The 20,797-nt window shown below is 46.3% G+C and overlaps 1 protein-coding gene across 1 annotated transcript; it reads left to right on the plus strand.

Annotated features, from left to right (window-relative positions):
• The first annotated feature begins 17,805 nt into the window (after window positions 1–17,805).
• Window positions 17,806–20,422, plus strand: LOC125555844. The gene is made up of 4 exons (XM_048718671.1): window positions 17,806–18,054; window positions 18,134–18,373; window positions 19,209–19,277; window positions 20,221–20,422. Exons 1-3 carry the CDS (start codon window positions 17,886–17,888, stop codon window positions 19,229–19,231), a joined length of 432 nt encoding a protein of 143 aa, XP_048574628.1. The 5' UTR covers window positions 17,806–17,885; the 3' UTR covers window positions 19,232–19,277; window positions 20,221–20,422.
• The last annotated feature ends 375 nt before the right edge of the window (window positions 20,423–20,797 follow it).

The following is a 20,797-nucleotide window of genomic DNA, read 5'->3' on the forward strand; positions in this document are numbered from 1 at the left end:
ATTATGTGTATGATTGAAATGCTTGGTATGTGTGGGATCCGACAATCTAGTTGTTTATCCTTGGCAGCCTCTCTTATGGGGAAATGTAGTCTAGTGCTCCTTGAGCCATAGTAGTCCGCTACAGCCCGGTTCACCGGAGTCCTGCTAGCCCAGCATTACTGCTCAGGACACTTGACTGGCCGGCATGTGTTTCACTTCGTTCCTATGTCTGTCCCTTCGGGGAAATGTCACATGGTGAGTTCCGGAGTCCTGCCTAGCCTGCTACAGCCCGGGTTCCCCGGAGTCCTGTTAGCCCAGTGCTACAGCCTGGATTCACACGTTGTTGACCGACATGCTCGATGTGATTCATGTATGCCTGTCCCCATAGGTTTGTGCCGCTTTGGGTTCATGACTAGCCATGTCGGCCCGTGTTCTCTGTCATATGGATGCTAGCGACACTATCATATACGTGAGCCAAAAGGCGCAAATGGTCCCGGGCCATGGTAAGGCGACACCCGTGGGGATACCGTGCGTGAGGCCGCAAAGTGATATGAGGTGTTACCGGCTAGATCGATGTGACTTGGAATCGGGGTCCTGAAAGACGATATTATCTTTTATATCCCTATATGATCATTCACTTTGCTTGGTGATAAGTGCATGTTTTAATTCCTATCATTTTGAGCGCTCCACCAATATGTATGTGACATGGAAGAGTAACCCATGATCCTAATCGATTGTGCATTTGCATTCAAGAGCAAATTTTAAATAATGCACAAATTTAGGGGGAGCTCTTTCTTATCACATACTTCTCAAAGCGACGATGTATTTAAATCTTATTATCATTTGTCGAAGCTTTGATCTATATGTTGTCATAAATTACCAAAAAGGGGGAGATTGAAAGTGCAATTATCCCTGGGTGGTTTTGGTAATTACTAACAACATATATCTCATTGAACTAATACTATTTCAAGATGATCATTTCAGAAAGTTCAATGATTGGCATGGCATGGATTAGGAATGTGGACCCCTCAAAATGCTAAGGACACACATTGGCTCAAGCTCAAGACTCTACATTTTCATTTTAGTGATCCAAGATCACATTGAGTCCATAGGAAAAGCCAATACTATTAAAAGGGGATGAGGTGTTGCTTAATGACTTACTTGCTCAAAATGCTTAGTGATATGCTCCAAAAACAATCAACCACTTTCTCATATCCACATATGTCCCAAACCAAAAGTCAAACTCAGCCCCACCGAAATGTTCTATCCGGCGCCACCGAGTTCACTTCACATAGGCAATGCCAGAAACCCTAGCCATTTCGGTCTCACCGAGATGGGATTGCAAACTCTCTGTTTCCCTTCGTAACGTTTTGGCCCAACCGAGATGAATGATCGGTCCCACCGAGTTTGAAATGCAAACTCTTTATTTCCCTTCTGTAACGTTTCGGTCTCACCGAAATGAGCGAATCGGTCCCACCGAGTTTGCCTGACCAACTCTCTGGTCAGCTTATTACCAAAGTCGGTCCTACCGAATTTGTGTAATCACTCTCACCGAGATTACGTTATGCCCTAACCCTAATGGAATTGGTCCCACCGAGTTGACATGTCGGTCCCACCGAAAAGCCTAACATTCACATTTCGAACTGAATCGGTCTGACCGAGTTTGGTAAATTGTGTGTAACGGTTAGATTTTGTGTGGAGGCTATATATATACCCATCCACCCTTCCTTCATTAGTAAGGAGTGCCATCAGAATGTGCCTACACTTCCAGCATACATTTTCTGAGAGACAACCACCTACTCATGTGTTGAGACCAAGATATTCCATTCCAACCATATGAAACTTGATCTCTAGCCTTCCCCAAGTTTCTTTCCACTCAAATCATCTTTCCACCAAATCCAAATCTGTGAGAGAGAGAGAGAGAGTTGAGTGTTGGGGAGACTATCATTTGAAGCACAAGAGCAAGGAGTTCATCATCAACACACAATCTATTACCTTTTGGAGAGTGGTGTCTCCTAGATTGGTTAGGTGTCACTTGGGAGCCTCCGTCAAGATTGTGAAGTTGAACCAAGGAGTTTGTACGGGCAAGGAGATTGCCTGCTTCGTGAAGATCTACCATAGTGAGGCAAGTCCTTCATGGGCGATGGCCATGGTGGGATAGACAAGGTTGCTTCTTCGTGGATCCTTTGTGGGTGGAGCCCTCCGTGGACTTGCGCAACCGTTACCCTTTGTGGGTTGAAGTCTCCATTAACGTGGATGTACGATAGCACCACCTATCGGAACCACGCCAAAACTCTTTTTGTCTACATTGCGTTTGCTCCCTCCAAACTCCTCCCTTTACCTTCATATGCAAATGTTTTACATTCCACTGCTATACTCTTAGACTTGCATGTGTAGGTTGATTGCTTAACTTGTGCTGAGTTGCTAAAATTTGCCAAGACATAAAATTGGGAAAAGGCTAGATTTTTATTTTGTCAAGTAGTTTAATCACCCCCCCTCTAGACATACTTTCGATCCTACACATACCAACAGTATTGCAATCATGCTCATCATTCAAAGATTTTTTGTCAAACATTTTATAGAATTCTTCTTCTATCAATTGAGCAAAATTTTCCTTTCCATCATTTTCACGAAAGACATTATAAAGATGAATAGTATGATGCACCCTCAACTCCATTTTTTTGTAGTTTTCTTCTTATGAACCAAACTAGTGATGAAACAAGAAACTAAAAGATTCAATTGCAAGATCTAAAGATATACCTTCAAGCACTCATATCCCCGGCAACGGCGCCAAAAAAGAGATTGATGTTTACTACACAACTTGTTCTTGTAGACTTGTGTTGGCCCTCCAAGCGCAGAGTCTTGTAGGACAGTAGCAATTTCCCTCAAGTGGATGACCTAAGGTTTATCAATCTGTGGGAGGCGTAGGATGAAGATGGTCTCTCTCAAACAACCCTGCAACCAAATAATAAAAAGTCTCTTGTGTCCCCAACATACCAATTACAATGGTAAGTTGTATAGGTGCACTAGTTCGACGAAGTGATGGTGATACAAGTGTAGTAATGATAGTAGATATTGATTTTTGTAATAGTAACAATAAAAACAGCAAGGTAGCAAGTAACAAAAGTGAGCACAAACAGTATTGCAATGCTGCCTTGGGTCCGTACTTTAGCTAGCGCAATCTCTCAACAATGCTAATCTAATTGGATCATATAACCATCCCTCAACGTGTGATTAAGAATCACTCCAAAGTTCTTATCTAGCGGAGAACATAAGAAGAAATTGTTTGTAGGGTACGAAACCACCTTAAAGTTATTCTTTCCGTTTGATCTATTCAAGAGTTCGTACTAAAATAACACAAAGTTATTCTTTCCGTTCGATCTATGCAAGAGTTCATACTAAAATAACACCATATGATACGCATCAACCAACTCTAATGTCACCTAGATACTCCAATGTCACCACAAGTATCCATGAGTTAATTATACGATACGCATCAAACAATTTCAGATTCATAATACTCGATCCAACACAAAGAACCTCAAAGAGTGCCACAAAATTTCTACCAGAGAAACAAGGACGAAAACGTGCATCAACCCCTATGCGTAGATTACCCCAATGTCACCTCAGGAATCCGCGAGTTGAGTGCCAGAACGTATATCCCATGAATCAATATAATACCCCATTGTCACCATGGGTATTCATAACATATATCAAGTTCTCTCAAATCCGTAAAAATATTCAATCTGATAAAACAAAATCTCAAAGGGAAAACTCAATTCATCACAACAAGATAGAGAGGGAGAAACACCATATGATCCAACTATATTAACAAAGCCCGCGATACATCAAGAACACGAGAGAGAGAGAGAGAGAGAGATTAAACACATAGCTACTGTTACAGACCCTTACCCCCAAGGGTGGAGTACTCCCTCCTGATCATGGTGGCCGCCAGGATGATGAAGATGGCCACCGGTGATGATTTCCCCCTCCGGCAGGGTGCATGAATGGGGTCTAGATTGGTTTTTCATGGCTACAGAGGCTTGTGGCAGCGGAACTTCTGATCTAGGGTTATTTCTGATGGTTTATCTATTTATAGGATTTTTTGGCGTCTGTTTCACGCGAAGATGGGCCTCGAGGTGAGCACAACCCACCGGGGCGTGCCTGGCCCCCCTGGCGCGCCCGGTGTCTTGTGACCTACTCCTTCTCCTTACGGTCCTTCCACGAAGCTTCAGGGGTCTTTTTTGTTCCAAAAAAATCATCAAAAGTTTTAGCTCATTTGGAGAACTTTCATTTCTACATAGAAAGCACACCACGATAGTTCTACTGGAACTGCGTCAGTCCAGGTTAGTTCCATGCAAATCATACCAAAAAACCATATAAAATTTTTGTAAACATGGCATGGATACTTCATAAATTATAGATACGTTGGAGACATATCATATAAACGTGCAAACCTTCGTGCATCGCTCGGCCCCGACCACCCACCGTAACCGGGAACTCCCAAAATTTTCCCCGCCCTCGCCTCTACCATTATTTTTTCTATCATGGACGGCCCAAAGAATGTCACGCAGGTGCGTATCCGGCCCGCCTAGGATGAAAATCCCATTTTCTTTCATGATTTTTTGTCATAGAAGTAGGAGCCCACCACATCTATGATGATACCGGGTTTTGTCACAATTATCGTCATAGAAGTGTCATAAGCATGACAGAAAAAATTCGTTCGACCCAAAATGTCACGGATGTGTCTTTTTTTTGTAGTGCAAGCTGCAAGAAGCCGGCGTCATTCGGGAAGTACGGCACCCAGATTGGTTGTCCAACCCGGTCATCGTCCCCAAGAAGGGCGGGAAGGAGCGCATGCGCGTCGACTTTAGAGCCTCAACAAGGTGTGCCCTCAGGACCCTTTCCCTCTTCTGTGCATCGATCAGATCATTGATTCCACCGCCGAGTGCGACCTTCTGTGCTTCCTGGACACCTTCTCGGGCTACCACCAGATTAAGATGGCAGTGTAAGATGCCGAGAAGACAACTTTCCTATCCCCGTGCGGGGAGTATTGCTACACCTGCATGCCCTTTGGGCTGCGGAATACCGGCGCGGCCTTCCAGCGATTGATGCACATTGCTCCAGGCCAGCAGCTGGGGAGGAACACCGAGGCATACATCAACGACATAGTGGTCAAGTCACGGGGAGCAAGGACCCTTATCGAAGATCTGGAAGAAACATTCACCAACCTGTGCAAGGTTAACCTGCGGCTCAACCTAGAGAAGTGCGTGTTCAGTGTCCCATCTCGCAAGTTGCTGGGTTTCCTAGTGTCACACAGAGGGGTCGAGGCTAACACCGAGAAGGTCAAGGCAATAGAAAGGATGAGCCCGCCACAGACCCTCAAGGACGTGCAAAAGCTCGCAGGCTACGTAACTTCGTTGGGGCATTTCATCTCCAAGCTCGGTGAGCGCGCCCTCCCATTCTTCAAGCTGATGAAAAAGAAGGGCCCCTTTGAATGGACTTCGGAGGCCGAGGCGGCCTTCCAAGATCGCAAGATCTCAAGAGGTATATCACGAGCCGTCCAGTGATGGTAGCGCCTCGTCCTCTTGATCCCCTGGTGCTTTACCTGGCCGCCACACCCCACTCAGCTAGCGCAGCGCTCATGGTAGTCCAGGAAGAGCACGTAGGTGCGTGTGCGCGGCGTAGCACCCTGTGTATAGCTGCGCCATTGCCATCTCAGGATGGCGCTCCAAAGACCTCGACTACCCCATCAGACAGCAAGGCTCCCAAGGCCCCCCTTGTCTCAAGCAGAACGGAACATCGTCAATACCTCTTCCCTCAACGAGCACCCCGTGTACTTCGTCAGCACGGTGTTACCCGACGCGCGCGCTACCCCATGTCGTAGAAGCTCCTGCTCGCGCTCCTCGTCGCCTCCAGGAAACTGCGCCACTACTTCCAAGGCCACCCCATCAAGGTCGTCTCCGCGTACCCCCTGGAGAAGGTGCTCCATAGCCCCAATATCGCGGGCAGGGTCGCTTAATGGAACATCGAGCTGCAAGCGTGCCAGCTGGAGTTCAGCACCACCACGGTCATCAAGGGCATGGCCCTCGCTGATTTCATGGCGGAATGGACGGATGCCCCCGACCGAGGGATGAGTGAACACCGGTCCCTCACGCTGGGAGATGAGGCGCCCGATGGCTAGGTCATGTACTTCACGGCGCATTTGCGCGGCAGGGCGCAGTGGCCGGAGCCGTCCTCATCTCGCCAACCCAGAACAAGCTATACTATGTTGTGCAACTCTGCTTTCAGCATGGTGACAAGGTCTCCAACAACATAGCGGAATGCGAGGGCCTGATCGCTGGCCTCAACGCCGTGGCAGCCCTGGGAGTCAAAGGCGACTCTTAGCTCCTCGTGAACTTCTCCAACAAGGAATACAAGCCTAAGGACGAGCACATGGAGGCATACCTAGAAGAGGTACGCAAGATTGAAAAATGATTCTTGGGCTTGGAATTGCAGCACGTCCCTCATGGCACGAACAAGGAGGCGGACGATGATATGTCTCCAACGTACCTATAATTTTTTATTGTTCCATGCTATTATATTATGTGTGTTGGATGTTTTATATGCATTAATATGCTATTTTCTATTATTTTTGGGACTAACCTATTAACCTAGAGCCCAGTGCCAGTTTTTGTTCTTCCTTGTTTCTAAGTTTCGCAGAAAAGGAATGTCAAACGGAGTCCAATTGACCTGAAAATTTACGGAGATTATTTTTGGAAAATTTAAAAGTACTGGAATGAAGAGTTATCGGAGAGGAGTCCCCAGGCCGCCACAAGGGTGAAGGGCGCCCCCTGTCATTTTCATCGTCTCGTGGGCCCCCCTGACTTGTTCCCGAACGCCAACGCATCTTATAAATCCCAAAAACCCAAGAACAGAACCTAGATCGGGAGTTCCGCCACCGCAAGCCTCTGTAGCCACGAAAAAACAATCGGGAGCCCGTTCGGGCACCCTACCCGAGGGGGAAACCATCACCGGTGGCCATCTTCATCATCCCAGCGCTCTCTATGATGAGGAGGGAGTAGTTCACCCTCGGGGCTGAGGGTCTGTACCAGTAGCTATGTGTTTGATCTCTCTCTCTCGTGTTCTTGATTTGGCACGATTTGGATGTACCGCTATAATACCCTGGATTTTCTTTGATTTCTTGATTTAATTTGATTTTCTATGGCTATGTGGTTTTGAAACTTGGGAAGAGCATGTCTTCCTAGGTTTTATAGTGGCTTGTCATCCTCATCATCAACCCTAGATCATATCATTTTCATCCTTGACCTAATCCAATATTCTTTTTATTGGGAATATTCATTTTTCTATTAAAGGAATAACCCTTTAAACCCTAGGTTGTGAAGCAACCTATATTTCTGTCACTCCCAAAATTCCCAAATAATTCTCTTAAATTTTTTGGGTCATATGTTCCACAAATATGTCAAAAATCCTTCCTTGGCATCATCAACAATAATTCACAATTATTCCTTTTCTGATTATGCCCTAAGTTGTGGTTTGAGAAGGAAGTGTCATTTATATTTGCTTGATTGACGCCAAACTTTTTGGACATCTTTTTCTATCCATATCATTACCCCATGCCAAAATTCAACTCAATTTTCCTAGTAAATATTCCTGAGCAAAATTTCAAAGTTCCTGCCTGAGCGAAGTCATTGTGAAGGAAGTACAAGCTAGGCATATCCAAATGAGTTACAAGTTTGCAAGGTACCTCATATGATCAAATCATGACTCTCCACCAAATGTGAGCTCATGTAGCTCATCTTAGTTTCTGGTCAGATTTTCAGTTTGTGAAGCAACTATATTTTATGTTGCTTCATTTAAGCTGAAATTTTTCCAGGGCATTCTCCTATCCATATCAACTCCCTCCACCTAGTTTTGGCCCATTTCATTGAACCATTTTCCCTATGCAATTTTTCCAAGTTTCTGATTAGAATGAAGCTTTGTGAAGAAAGTGTTATTTTGGTATTTCCAAATGGCATGAAACTTTTACAGAAGGTTCATATGATCATATAACTCATCTATGCCAATTTTCAGCTCAATCCAAGCTAGTATGTGGGTGCTACTTCAAAGTTTGCTATTTTGGTCAGTATGGCACTTTGCACTACAAGTACTAGCTAAAACCCTCGGTATGAGCTGAAACCTTGCCATCTTACTCACCTTAGTGGGTGATAAACCCAGTCAAATCTCAGTCTAATCCTCCTGACCAATCCTCTGCAGATGGCATCAAACACCTTGCTGCCAAAATGTTTTGGCTCCTCCTACAAATCACTTATTTGCCCCTAGACCGAGTGGTTACCTCCTATGAATTAGTGGCACCAAGGTCTATCTACCAGACATGATGTGGCCGCTCACCTGGCACCGCGTAGGCCAGTTCACGCGGTGACCACGGGTCACGACCAGCCAAACGCGCGCTCTGGAGTATTCCCGCCCCTGTTATCGTCCGTTCCCTCGTCATCTCGGCCTCAATTCGTGGCTAGTAGCTCATCCGTGCTCGTCTGCATCGACCTGAGTCGCTGCTCTACCCTGAATCACTGTTGTGTGGTCGCCGTCGTCGCGCCCGTGACATGTCCAGCCTTTGCTCTGCCATTGTCTTTGAGATGGAGCTCTCTAGAGCGTCCATGAGCTCTCCCCGGGCCTATATATAGGACCCTCGACCCCTCCCACAGCTCATTCACCTCTTCCCCTCGCTCCAAGCCCACCGGAGTCCTCGTCCCCCTCTTCTTTTCGCTGGAGATTGCCATGGCCGCCTCGGCCTCAGCTTGATTCCGGCCAAACCAAGCCCCCCTCGCCATTCCAAGCTATCCACCGAGTCCCTCTCGTCTCCGCGATCCACCCCACCTCTCCAGTTTGTCGCCGAAGCCCCTCTGGTCGCGAATCCCTAGTCCAGTCGCTGCCTTCACCATTCGGGCACCTCATCGTTCGGCCGTCCCGAGCCTCCTCGTGCCTCCCCGACCTCACCAGAGTGCTCCTCACCTCCCGCTGAGCCGCCCCACCCACTTGCCCATCGCCGGAGAACCCCGCCACCCAAAGCTCTCTGCCGCCTCCCATCACCAAGATTTCCCCTCCACCCCACTCCTCCCTAGCGGCCGTGTCTTCCCTGAATGGGTGCGCCTGTCTCCTGCACATCCGCCAGTGCCCTCCGCCTGGCCAAAGACCGCCAGAGCCGGCCGGCCCCATCGCCTCCTGCCGCCCTGCCTCGCCTCGTCTCTGCCTCGCTCAGGGCAAAGCGAGCAAGGAAGAAGACGAGCGCCAGCCTGGCCCCTGCCCCCTGGGTCCCACCTGTAACCCTCTCCCGACCCAGGTGAAAGGATCGATATGGTTGACTAGAGGGGGTGAATATGCAACTAACAATTTTTAACTTTTCTTTACCAAATTAAAATTTGCATCAAAGTAGGTTGTCTAGACATCCAACTATGTGAGCAACCTATATGATGCAACAACAACAAGCACGCTAGCAAGCAAGGGAAATAACACAAATAAGCTTGCACAAGTAAAGGTGCGAGATAACCAAGAGTGGAGCCAGTGGAGACGAGGATGTGTCACCGAAGTTCCTTCCTTTTGAGGGGAAGTACGCCTCTGTTGGAGCGGTGTGGAGGCACAATGCTCCCCAAGAAGCCACTAGGGCCACCGTATTCTCCTCACGCCCTCACACAATGTGAGATGCCGTGATTCCACTATTGGTGCCCTTGGAGGCGGCGACCGTACCTTTACAAATAAGGTTGGGGCAATCTCCACAACTTAATCGGAGGCTCCCAACAACACCACGAAGCTTCACCACAATGGAATATGGCTCCGCAGTGACCTCAACCGTCTAGGGTGCTCAAACACCCAAGAGTAACAAGATCCGCAAGGGATTAGTGGGGGGATCGAATTTCTCTTGGTGGAAGTGTAGATCGAGGCCTTCTCAACCAATCCCTAGAAAATCAACATGTTTGATTGGCTAGGGAGAGAGATCGGGCGAAAATGGAGCTTGGAGCAACAATGGAGCTTAGGGTTGGAAGAGGTGGTCAACTCAAAGAAGAAGATACCCCTTATATAGTGGAGAGAGAAATCCAACCATTATCCACTTAACCAGCCCGCGACAAGCGGTACTACCACGCCTGACAAGCGGTACTACCGCAAGGCCTCACGGTACTACCGCACCCCCTTGCGGTACTACCGCAAGGCAGGGTTGGACCAGCCTGGGAAGGCCGTGGACAAATAAACATTCGTGGCCAGTTCCGCTGAATTCCAAATAGTGCAAAAGTCCGACACAGTACTACCGCTAACGGCAAGCGGTACTACCGCGCGGGGAGCGGATTAAAAAATTACATCCGCTCCTACTTCCGCTACTGGTGCTGTGCCGGACCAAGGCTCACGGTACTACGGCTCCCAAGGAGCGGTACTACCGTGACCACCTGCGGTACTACCGCAGGGGCCTGCGGTACTACCGCTCCGAAGAGCAGTACTACCGCAAGCCTCAGAACAGCAACAAAATAGGAAAACTTCTTTTTGCACAAACAAGAAGAAACGGAGGATGCTCCAAAGTGCTAAAGGAAAGGCGGTGCAAAGAGGAGTAAACGTGTACGTGACGATTCCACCCAAACCTTTCCAAAACGGACCCCCTCTTAATAGTACGGCTTTCCTACGACTCAAATCCACCGAAAAAGGAACGTAGAAAAACGTCGTCTTCAATAATCTTCGAGGGGCTCCTAACCGTCTTGTGCCTAGTCATGAAACATCTGAAATACTCGAGACACACGATTAGTCCGCAAATGCATTGTCATCAATCACCAAAACACCTTAGGGATAAATATGCCCTTACAATCTCCCTCTTTTTGGTGGATTGATGACAATACGGGATTTGCACAAGGGAGAAAGAATAGAACATGAGCAAACCATACATCTCTAAAATATAGACGGGCTCCCCCTAGATGTGTGCTATTTAGATGAGTGCTTTGGACTGCACGGCACACATACTAGGATCAACATTCCCCATATATTTTATAGACATGGCATATCTTACAATAACAATGCTAACACTAAGCATGATAGTAGATAAGAACATGAACTAAGTAGCACAATATATCATAAGCTTAGTAAGCTGCGATAGATACAGTGCATATGTCTTACACCATATGATAGATAAGTCTCACACGCTCAAATAAACTCAAACCAAACCAAAGCAAACAAGGTTCAACAAACCAAACACAAGCGAAGCAAACACGACATGACACGACAAATCCCTACACTCTCTCCCCCTTTGGCATCAAGACGCCAAAAAGGCAGATAGGACACCTACAACACAAGTGGTGGCTCAAGCGGAGTAGTCACTCGCACGCTCCTCGTCGGACTCGGCAGCGGGAATGTACTCCTCCTCAGAATCAGTCCACCTATAGCCTTGTTTTGCCATCCATTCAGCCTCTGGAGTGATGTGCTCCTCGGAGCCGCCAGAAACATCCTCTCCAAAAACCCATATGATCTTCTTGCCGCGGCGGCGACTCTCCTTGGAGGCCACGTGAGTCCGATACTGCCCCTTGGCCTGCATGCAGAACAAGGCCTTCATCTTGGCCTTCAGCTTCTTTTCCCATGAGGGCTCAGTGGAGGGAGGTGCATATCTCGCAGAGCTGTCCTCAGCTGCACTCTCCTCCTCAATCTCCTCCTCATCAGCAGCCCTCTTAGCAGCCTCAGCCTCGGCACGAGTAGTAGTGTTAGCCCACTAGGGCTTGATGCGGAGTCTGATGGAGTCATGACGGATCCAGTCAGGGGCCAGAAACTCCTCATTGGGATAGATCTTCTCCCAAGTCTTCGAGATCAGGAGGAACAGATATAGACCATAGATGGGTACCTTGCGGATGAATACCACGAACCGAAGCTCACACCACATGATATGTGAGACATCAAGTGGTTGAGTCTGAGAAACTCGGGCCTCCTCACAAATGAGCAACATGTCCACAAGAAAGGCATGCACCTTATCCTTGTCCCCAATGCGAGGAAAGAGGGAGTGGCGGAAAATCCGGTGCATGATATCAAGGAACGAGTTGAGCACCCACGTCAACTTGCCACTGGCTAGTTTCTTCTCAACATAGAACAGCAGAAGCTTGTCCTTGTTAGCTGACTCGGCATTGGCATGAGGGCGAACACCAACCGACGTGTGGAGCCCCACATCAGGCACTCTGAGCAAATCCATGAACTCCTTCCAAGTAGCAGTCAACTGACATCCATTGGTCATCCAGGTCATCCTCCGATCCTCCCCAGAGTGGAAGTGGACCGAAGCAAAGAACTGGGCCACCAGCTTGGGGTCATAGTCCAGATGAAAAGAGATCACATCCTCAATGGCAAACTGCTCCACGAGGTCCAAGGCCTCACCAAAGTAGTGATGATGCTTATCCTCCCTCATGTGATGCATGTCGATCCAGTGCACATCCACATACAAATTCTACATGGCCTTGATCACATCCAAGTAAATGAGATTCTGCTGCTTGGTCCAAAACAGTTCATTCCCTCTAAAGTTTGCACGAGGATGCACATAAGGGTTGATCTTCCTGAGAGAGACAAACTCAGCAAGAGGTATCTCATCCATGTCCTTTGATGGTTCCTTGACCTTGCGAGCAGTGGTCTTGACATTGCTATTGGGGGCATTGGAGCCCTCTGGAACATCCTCTTGGTTGCGCAGACGCTTGGAACCCGTGTCACGGCTTGGATTGGAACGACGAGCAGGGACACCGGAGCCACCACCTGAGACACACACAAAACACAAACACACACAAGAAGCGACACGGTTCAAAACAAAGACCACAACAAAACACAAGAAACCAGTAGAAAATGCATATGGTAATTGCCATGAAGAAGATTTGACAGCAACGGTAGTACGTCCTGGTCGCACGGTACTAAAAATTTAGTGCCGCTCCTAGTCGCGGTAGTACCGCGCGGTGGCACGGTGGTACCAGGGCTCGGAGCGGCAGTAGAGCTTTAGTACCGTGGCCCGTGCGGTAGTACCGCACCTGAGGAGCGGTAGTACCGTATGAGCGGTAGTACCGCATGGCATCAGATCCGAATAAATGAATCTGAGAACAACCGCGACAACAAGGCAGTACTACGGTTGATCAAATCTACCACGGGACAACATATCAAGGACACTTTCTACGCATCACTACTGTCCTACATCCTACTCTTGCAAAGATTTGGCCTAAAATCTCAAGAATCAACATGCATCTCCCCAAAACCTAGAAGTGAAAGCACAAACAAAAGAGAGAGGGATTTGGGGAGAGACCTTGATCCATGGCAAGAGGAAGTGGTGGGGAATGATCCCACCGGTCGGAATCCGAGGAGAGAGGTCGGGGACGGAGATCCGGTGAGGCTCTCCGGCGTCGTTCTTGAGCAGGAGAGAGAGAGGCAGTGGGGAGAGAAAACAGATGAATGGGTATGAGGGAGTTGGAACTCCCCCTGCCCGGGTCTTAACCCCCATGCGCCCTCGGCAGCGCGGTAGTACCGCACCTCATCGCGGTAGTACCGCTCGGGCGGAAGTGCCGCACCGAAGCGGTAGTACTGCTCCCCCAGGCAGCAGTAAAAAATTACTGCCGCGCTGGGTGCAAAAGACGGTGCACTCCACAAGCGGCAGTACCGTGGCAGGCCGCGGTAGTACCGTGAGCTCAAAACGATGCAAGTTTCAAACAACAACAAAAAAAGGAGCTACGCAAGGAAACGACAAGCAAACGAGACACCGCAAGCACACGCTCAGCATGAAGAAAGAAAGAAAGGCAAGAGACAACAAGGACCAACCACGAGACACAACCTCTCCAAGAAGAGGGCGGTGGCCGGAGCCACCTATGTTTGAGTCAATTGGTATGGCACCGCGAATAATTATCCTTGGGCCCATGAACAAAACTCGTCTTTGAAGCACAAGTGCCATCAAAAAAGGCTAATGTGAAAGAGTTGATCAATTTATGCATAATGGGGGAGGGAGAGTTCATTGAAAGAACAACACTTCCCCTATGTCTATGCCTACACCTAAACAAGATAACAAGTTGAGTATGGTGGGTGTGCACGGATTCAAGCAACATTGCTCGAATCAATGATATTTAGCTCATGCCTTAACTCGCGAAATCTTGTTTCATCCAAGGGCTTCATGAAGATATCTGCAAGGTTATCAAGAGTGTTGACATAGTTGACTTCGATCTCCCCTCGCCTAATATGATCCCGGATGAAGTGATACCGGATCTCAATATGCTTCATCTTGAAGTGTTGCACCGGGTTGAGAGAAATCTTGATTGCACTTTCATTGTCACACCAAAGAGGCACTTTGTCACAAATGACACTGTAATCCTTTAAAGTTTGCCTCATCCATAAGAGTTGTGCACAACAACTACCGGCCGCTACATACTCTGCTTCGGTGGACGAGAGAGACACACAACTTTGCTTCTTGGAAGACCAACTCACCAAAGAGCAACCGAGAAATTGGCACCCTCCGGAAGTGGACTTCCTATCCACTTTGTCTCCCGCCCAATCCGAGTCCGAATAACCTACAAGCTTGAAGTTTTCTCCTCTTGGGTACCATAAGCCAAAGTTTGGGGTATGAGCCAAATTTCAAAAGATTCGCTTGACCGCCACAAAGTGACTTTCCTTAGGTGCGGATTGAAACCGTGCACAAATTCCCACACTCAACATGATATCCGGTCTAGATGCACAAAGGTAAAGCAAGGATCCAATCATGGAGCGATATACCTTTTGATCCACCGCTTTACCATTGGGATCTATGTCAAGTTGGCATTTGACGGGCATAGGAGTCGACGCTAGCTTGACATCACTTAGCTTGAATCTCTTGAGCATGTCTTGAGTGTATTTGGCTTGGTTGATGAAGGTTCCTTCTCTTCTTTGCTTCACTTCAAACCCGAGAAAGAACTTCAGCTCTCCCATGGAAGACATCTCTAACTTTGAGGTCATGAGAGCGGCAAATTCCTCATTGAAAGCTTTGTTAGGGGAACCAAAGATAATATCATCAACATATAATTGGCACACAAACAACTCCCCTTTGACCTTCTTAGTAAAAAGAGTGGGGCCGATTAGCCCAACTTCAAAACCACAGTCTTGTAACAACTGGGTAAGGTGGTCATACCACGCACGTGGGGCTTGTTTAAGGCCATAGAGTGCCTTATAGAGTTGATACACATGATCGGGAAAGTAGGGATCCTCGAACCCGGGGGGTTGCTTGACATATACCAACTCATTAATAGGACCATTAAGAAAAGCACTCTTCACATCCATTTGTTGTAACTTAAAGTTATGATGAGAAGCATATGCAATCAACATGCGAATGGATTCAAGACGAGCAACGGGAGCAAAGGTTTCACCGTAGTCGATACCCTCGACTTGGGAGTAGCCTTGTGCTACCAAACGAGCCTTGTTGCGAATGATAATCCCATGAGCATCTTGCTTGTTCTTGAATATCCACTTGGTTCCAATGACATTGTGGTTCCCCATTGGCCTTGGCACCAATCTCCACATCTTGTTGCGCTCGAAGTTGTTGAGTTCTTCATGCATGGCATTGAGCCAATCCGGATCTTCGAGTGCCTCATAGACCTTTTGGGGTTCAACACAAGAGACAAACGCGTGATGTTCAAAATAGTTTGCTAATTGTCTACGCGTGCTTACCCCCTTTCTTAAGCTTCCAACCACATTTGTCGTGAGATGATACGTGGTGGAGAGCTTGGAAGCAATCTTGGTGGCACGACGCTCCAATTCCTCCTCGGGGGTGACACGAGGAGTGGTCACTTGATCATCTTGAGCACCGTCTTGAGCTTGTTCTTGATCTCGAAGAAGCTCTTGATCTTGAACTTGCTCGGAGGAGAGAGCTTGACCTTGGACATCACTTGATGTTACAACACCATCTTGAGATTGACCTTGCCCTTGGTCTTGTTCTTGAGGTTGAGGGCCTTCACTTTGTTCTTTGGAAGCGTGTGGGCCTTGGGTTGGTGATGGCTCCACTTGAGTGGAGCATTATCCTTCTTCTTCGGCCACAAGGGGTTCCTCAATGGGTATGATAAATCCAACACCCATTCTTCTTATGGCTTGGGGAGGAATTTCATCACCTACATCACAAGTGCCACTTTGCTCCACTTGGGAGCCGTTATTCTCATCAAACTCCACGTTACATGTCTCCTCAATAAGTCCCGTGGACTTATTAAGAACACGGTAAGCATGGGAGTTTGTAGCATAACCAACAAATATGCCCTCATGAGCTCTAGCCTCAAATTTAGACAAACGAACACCTTTCTTGAGAATGAAACACTTACACCCGAACACCCGAAAGTACTTGAGGTTGGGCTTGTTCTCGGTGAGTATCTCATATGGAGTCTTGTTCAAGCCTTTGAGGAGGTAGAGCCGATTTGATGCATGACACGCGGTGTTGATGGCTTCGGCCCAAAAGTTGGAATGTTAGAATGCGAGATTTTCTGAACCATATACAAGGTAATGATTTGGGTGCGGAATAGATTGATCACCATGCCGACTTACTCTTATTATTCGCTCTTGCTATGTGGGATGGTAAATCTAGAGTGACTTACCTATAATTGAGAGACGACGATGTTAAGCCTAAAACTTAGAATGGTAGCACATTTGACCCTTGTACAAGGCAGTCGCTGCCAATAGTAGGTTATACGGTGAGGCTTAACCAAGACCGCCTTCTATAGGAACCTCGAAGGAATTATCCTTCTTGACCACCATGAGATTATTGATATTTGTTTAGTACTTGGGCAAGACCTGTCAACCATGAAGGTTGAGTTAATGGAAGACCACTCTTTTGATATGGAATTCAAGAAGATCTCAATGGAGTGAAGTGCATACACATGAAGGATATTATCGAAGGAGTAAGATTATTGAAGACCCAATGACTCTGATTCTAAGGGTGGTAGCACCCCGGACTCGTGAATGGAAAACTGGTATATAAGGAGCACCCCGACCCTAGCCTTTCCTTTCTAGCCTCTTCGAATCTCGAGGGCGAGATTCATTTTAAGGGTGGTAGATTTGTAACATCCCAAAATTTACAATTTGGGAATGTTAATTATTTAAATAGTATTAATTAAAAACTTGCTTGTGTTCCTTCTTATTAGTTAATTTTGACTAGGATTTGAAACTTCTGGAGTTTTAAATGAATATTAAACGAGAGGGAATAAAAGGACTTTCCCAATTATTCATTTGGACCTTATTTTGGGTTCGAGAATATTCTCAATTCAAATGTGAGAGAGGATGACATGAATTCCTCAAAGAATGATATTGGTGAAAAAATTAATATTCTCTTATCTTGGTTTCAACATTTAAAACAAATCAAATAAAAAAATTGAGAGAAGGTAATATGACTATTTCAACACAAAAGTGTTGGAAATGATTTAAATGTTATTAGCATTTTTCTTCGGAGTTCAAAAGTATTTCGTGGAATTGTAAGTGTCAAGTAAAGGTTTATAAAAATATATATTATATACGTGCTTTGGACTGGAAAAATGTTCACTAGGCTCTATATAACTATATTTGTATCTGTGGTTGTTCTAGTATTTTTTCACAAAATGATTTGGATAATTTATATGGAGCCAAAGCCATTTTTGTAATTTCGTAAATAGGAAATCCCTGAACCTCGCTCGGGCAAGCGCAAAGCGACCACAGCGCAGCTGGCCTAGCATCGCCAGCAGGCCAGACCCACTCCGGCCCAGGCCATCAGCGCACAGCACAGCCGCGCACGTGCATGTCAGCGCTGACACCAGCATCGCCCCCACCTGTCTGCCTCTCTACTCCCTCTCTTCCTATGACAGCGGGACCCGCCCGTTATCTCCTACCTCCGCTCGGACTCCCGATCCATCACGACAGAGCCACCGCGGCTGGAACCAACGCCGCGATTCATGCGACCCCTTGCTCCCTTCTCCAATCTGTGGCCACAGGGAGACTCCTCTGGAACCTCTCGTCTGATTACCAACATCGCCACAAGAGAAACGCCCCGATCTTGTGCTCGCGGACCTCGAGGAGATCCACCGCCCGGAGCAACTCCGGCGGCTTATTCCGTCGATTTTGGTAAACCCCGCCCCTATCCATGTCTTCCATCCTCTCTGCCTTGCGCGACTGCACCCTCCTCATCTCTTGATTCGTCCAGGACCCTACCAAATCGAGCCCCTGGACCTCATCCCGAAGCTCACCGGCGACCATCCCATCTCCAGCCGCACGCCCTCGTCACTACTGGACGCCTTGGAACACTCCGTGGAGTCCTTTGACTTCACCGTGCTGATACACATCCGCCAGTGTGATTCCCGAGCCTCGTGGACCACTGGAGCCGACGCCATCGTCAACCACAGCCGCACCACCGCCGTGTTCTTCTTCTCCGGCGAAGATTCTGGTGAGCAAGTGTTCTCTGTGAAAACCTAGCCTCAATTAAGTCATGACCGCTGATGGCCACTTAATCTAACGGCTCATCGGAGCCCATCCCGCGAACAAGCAATCATGTGCTGCCTCGTGTAATTTCATTTCGTATTAATTTCTTTTCCAGCCGAAGTTGTTTCTGTACTTTTGCAGAATGACCCCTAGAACTTCACAGTGTTATAACTATTCAACGGTAGCTTCGATTGAGGAGAAACTTTTTGCAGAGTGATCCTCATAAGACCATCTTTCTGTTTATATCATTAGTTTCAACTTTTGAACATTTCAAATTTGACCAATTCAAATTTGAACTCATACCTTCATTTGAACATATTGGGAGAACCATGACACCTTTCCAATTGATTCTTTTTGCATTTGAAAACTTGTATCATGTACTTGTTGATGATATTATGTATACTCAAAATTTCAAATACTTTTGACCTGTTTTGAATTTAAATTTAATTCAAACCTCATTCCACTATAACTTGCGTTGTAGTGTTCCTATTCCATCGAATCTTTTACAAATGAATTCTTATGTCATATGTGATCATTTAAACACCATGTGTGTTCCTCGTTATACCATTGACCCTGTTCCATACTATCTCATATATACTCTTGTATAACAATATTTCATCGTTCATTAACTCTTTTGATTTCATTCCTTCACCCTGTCATTGTATAGCACCATCGAGACGCTATATTATATATTAAGCCTATTTATATTATACTTGTCAACCTTGCCACATTTGTTTTGTGGTTCTTTTGGTTCTTCTATATGGCATGGTTATTGATTTGAATTATTTCGTTTGCGATAGATTGTTCGGAGCGTGACGAATAGAGTTATCAGAAATTGTGAGTGCGACGATCTTCATCAAATATACCAGGCAAGTTACACCTTGATCATCCTTCAACCTAGTGTTTTTTCTATGCATGTAGTTCTATATCACATTACTATATTATGCACGTGTAGGAATATGCTATTGCTATTGAGATGCAGCTAGTATGGCCTTATTATAGAACGTGGTAGTGTATTTTTGCTATGACATGTAGATGGGGATTTGTTTGTGTATTCATCGAGATTATGGACGGACAGGGTTGCATCATGGTTTCTTGTTCCTTTTCTAAGGACATGGACCATGGCTAAGTGCACCCAAACGGTATTGCTGGGTGGTTTCAAGAACATCATGGTTTATACCCTCTGAATGTAAGTGGGTGTCGTCTAGGCTCAAAAAGATCAGACAGACTTAGTGACTAGTAGCTTCCATGTACAACCACTGGCTAATATGGGCTCTGGCTTAGTTGATCAGTTGTGGAGACCTTACCTAGATGTGCCAGCAGATGTAGCTATGATAGTTGGGATGGGCCTCCTGTGGGACTAGGCAACTGCTTCTGGAAGACTTTGTACCAATCTTCGGGTTGAGTCCAGTGGATAAAGTGTACAGACCTCTGAAGTGTGTATAAACTAATCATGATTAGTCGTGTCCCCGGTTATGGACAAATTTGAGGGACTATGCCATTACAGTTGTTGGATGATCTTGACAGATGTGACACTTAATAATATTTGTGGGAAACTTAATAAAGGGTAGGTTGGAGTTGATTTTGCCAACTCAACCTTGTGTATATAATTGTAGAAATAAAAGAACTAAATAAAAATCTGACTATTAGGTAGTCATGAGGACAAAATCAGCTTTTTGCAAAATAAACCCCAAGCCTTCCTTTTGTTATAATATGCATATACATGTAGGTTTGCTTTATTATTACTCGTGTGTAACTTGCCAATACATTCAAAGTATTGACCCTTCGTAGCTGCAACGTTTCATGTTGCAGATTTAATACGATGAGTGAGTGATACGATGTAGGGTTACGATGTCTATACTTGACATTTGCCTGTGGTGTTGATGGACTTCATGGAGATTTTATTTGCTTTTCTACTGCATTTTGTTTGTATGCTAACTTAAGTTATGAAGGTATGTATTAAATTAAATTCTAGATCTACGATGTAATATTATGACATGTGGTTTTATTTTGATATTACATCTTGTACTGTGTGTGCTAGTTATTGACCCAGGGACTAGCAGAGTGAGCACAGAGACATCGAATCTCATCAGGTTTGGGTCGTTATAGTTGATGTCATTCCATGCTAGCATGTCAAGTTTCATAAATTTCAGACACGTTCTTGATTCACTAGAATTTAAAAACCATGTATCTCAATGTTAGCGACCGAGCGACGGTGGCAAGGTTTTTGAAATTCATTCTCATTTCTTGGATGGGACTTAAGCAAGCAATCAAGTACACACATTTCAATTTTAAACCCATTTATATGCACTGGAGCATGTGCATGTAGTTCGGATTTGAATTATGCTCATAAATGCATATAAAACTCAGTTATTGTATACAAATCTCC

The sequence above is a fragment of the Triticum urartu genome, chromosome 5 (genome assembly GCF_003073215.2).
Source record: "Triticum urartu cultivar G1812 chromosome 5, Tu2.1, whole genome shotgun sequence".
NCBI classification, from domain to species: domain Eukaryota; kingdom Viridiplantae; phylum Streptophyta; class Magnoliopsida; order Poales; family Poaceae; genus Triticum; species Triticum urartu.

Coding starts and splice junctions, on each gene's coding strand:
- LOC125555844 (XM_048718671.1), top strand. CDS start 17,886: ATGCGACCCCTTGCTCCCTTCTCCAATCTGTGGCCACAGGGAGACTCC. Junction 18,055..18,133: donor GGCTTATTCCGTCGATTTTG/GTAAACCCCGCC, acceptor TGATTCGTCCAG/GACCCTACCAAATCGAGCCC. Junction 18,374..19,208: donor CTTCTCCGGCGAAGATTCTG/GTGAGCAAGTGT, acceptor CGTTTGCGATAG/ATTGTTCGGAGCGTGACGAA.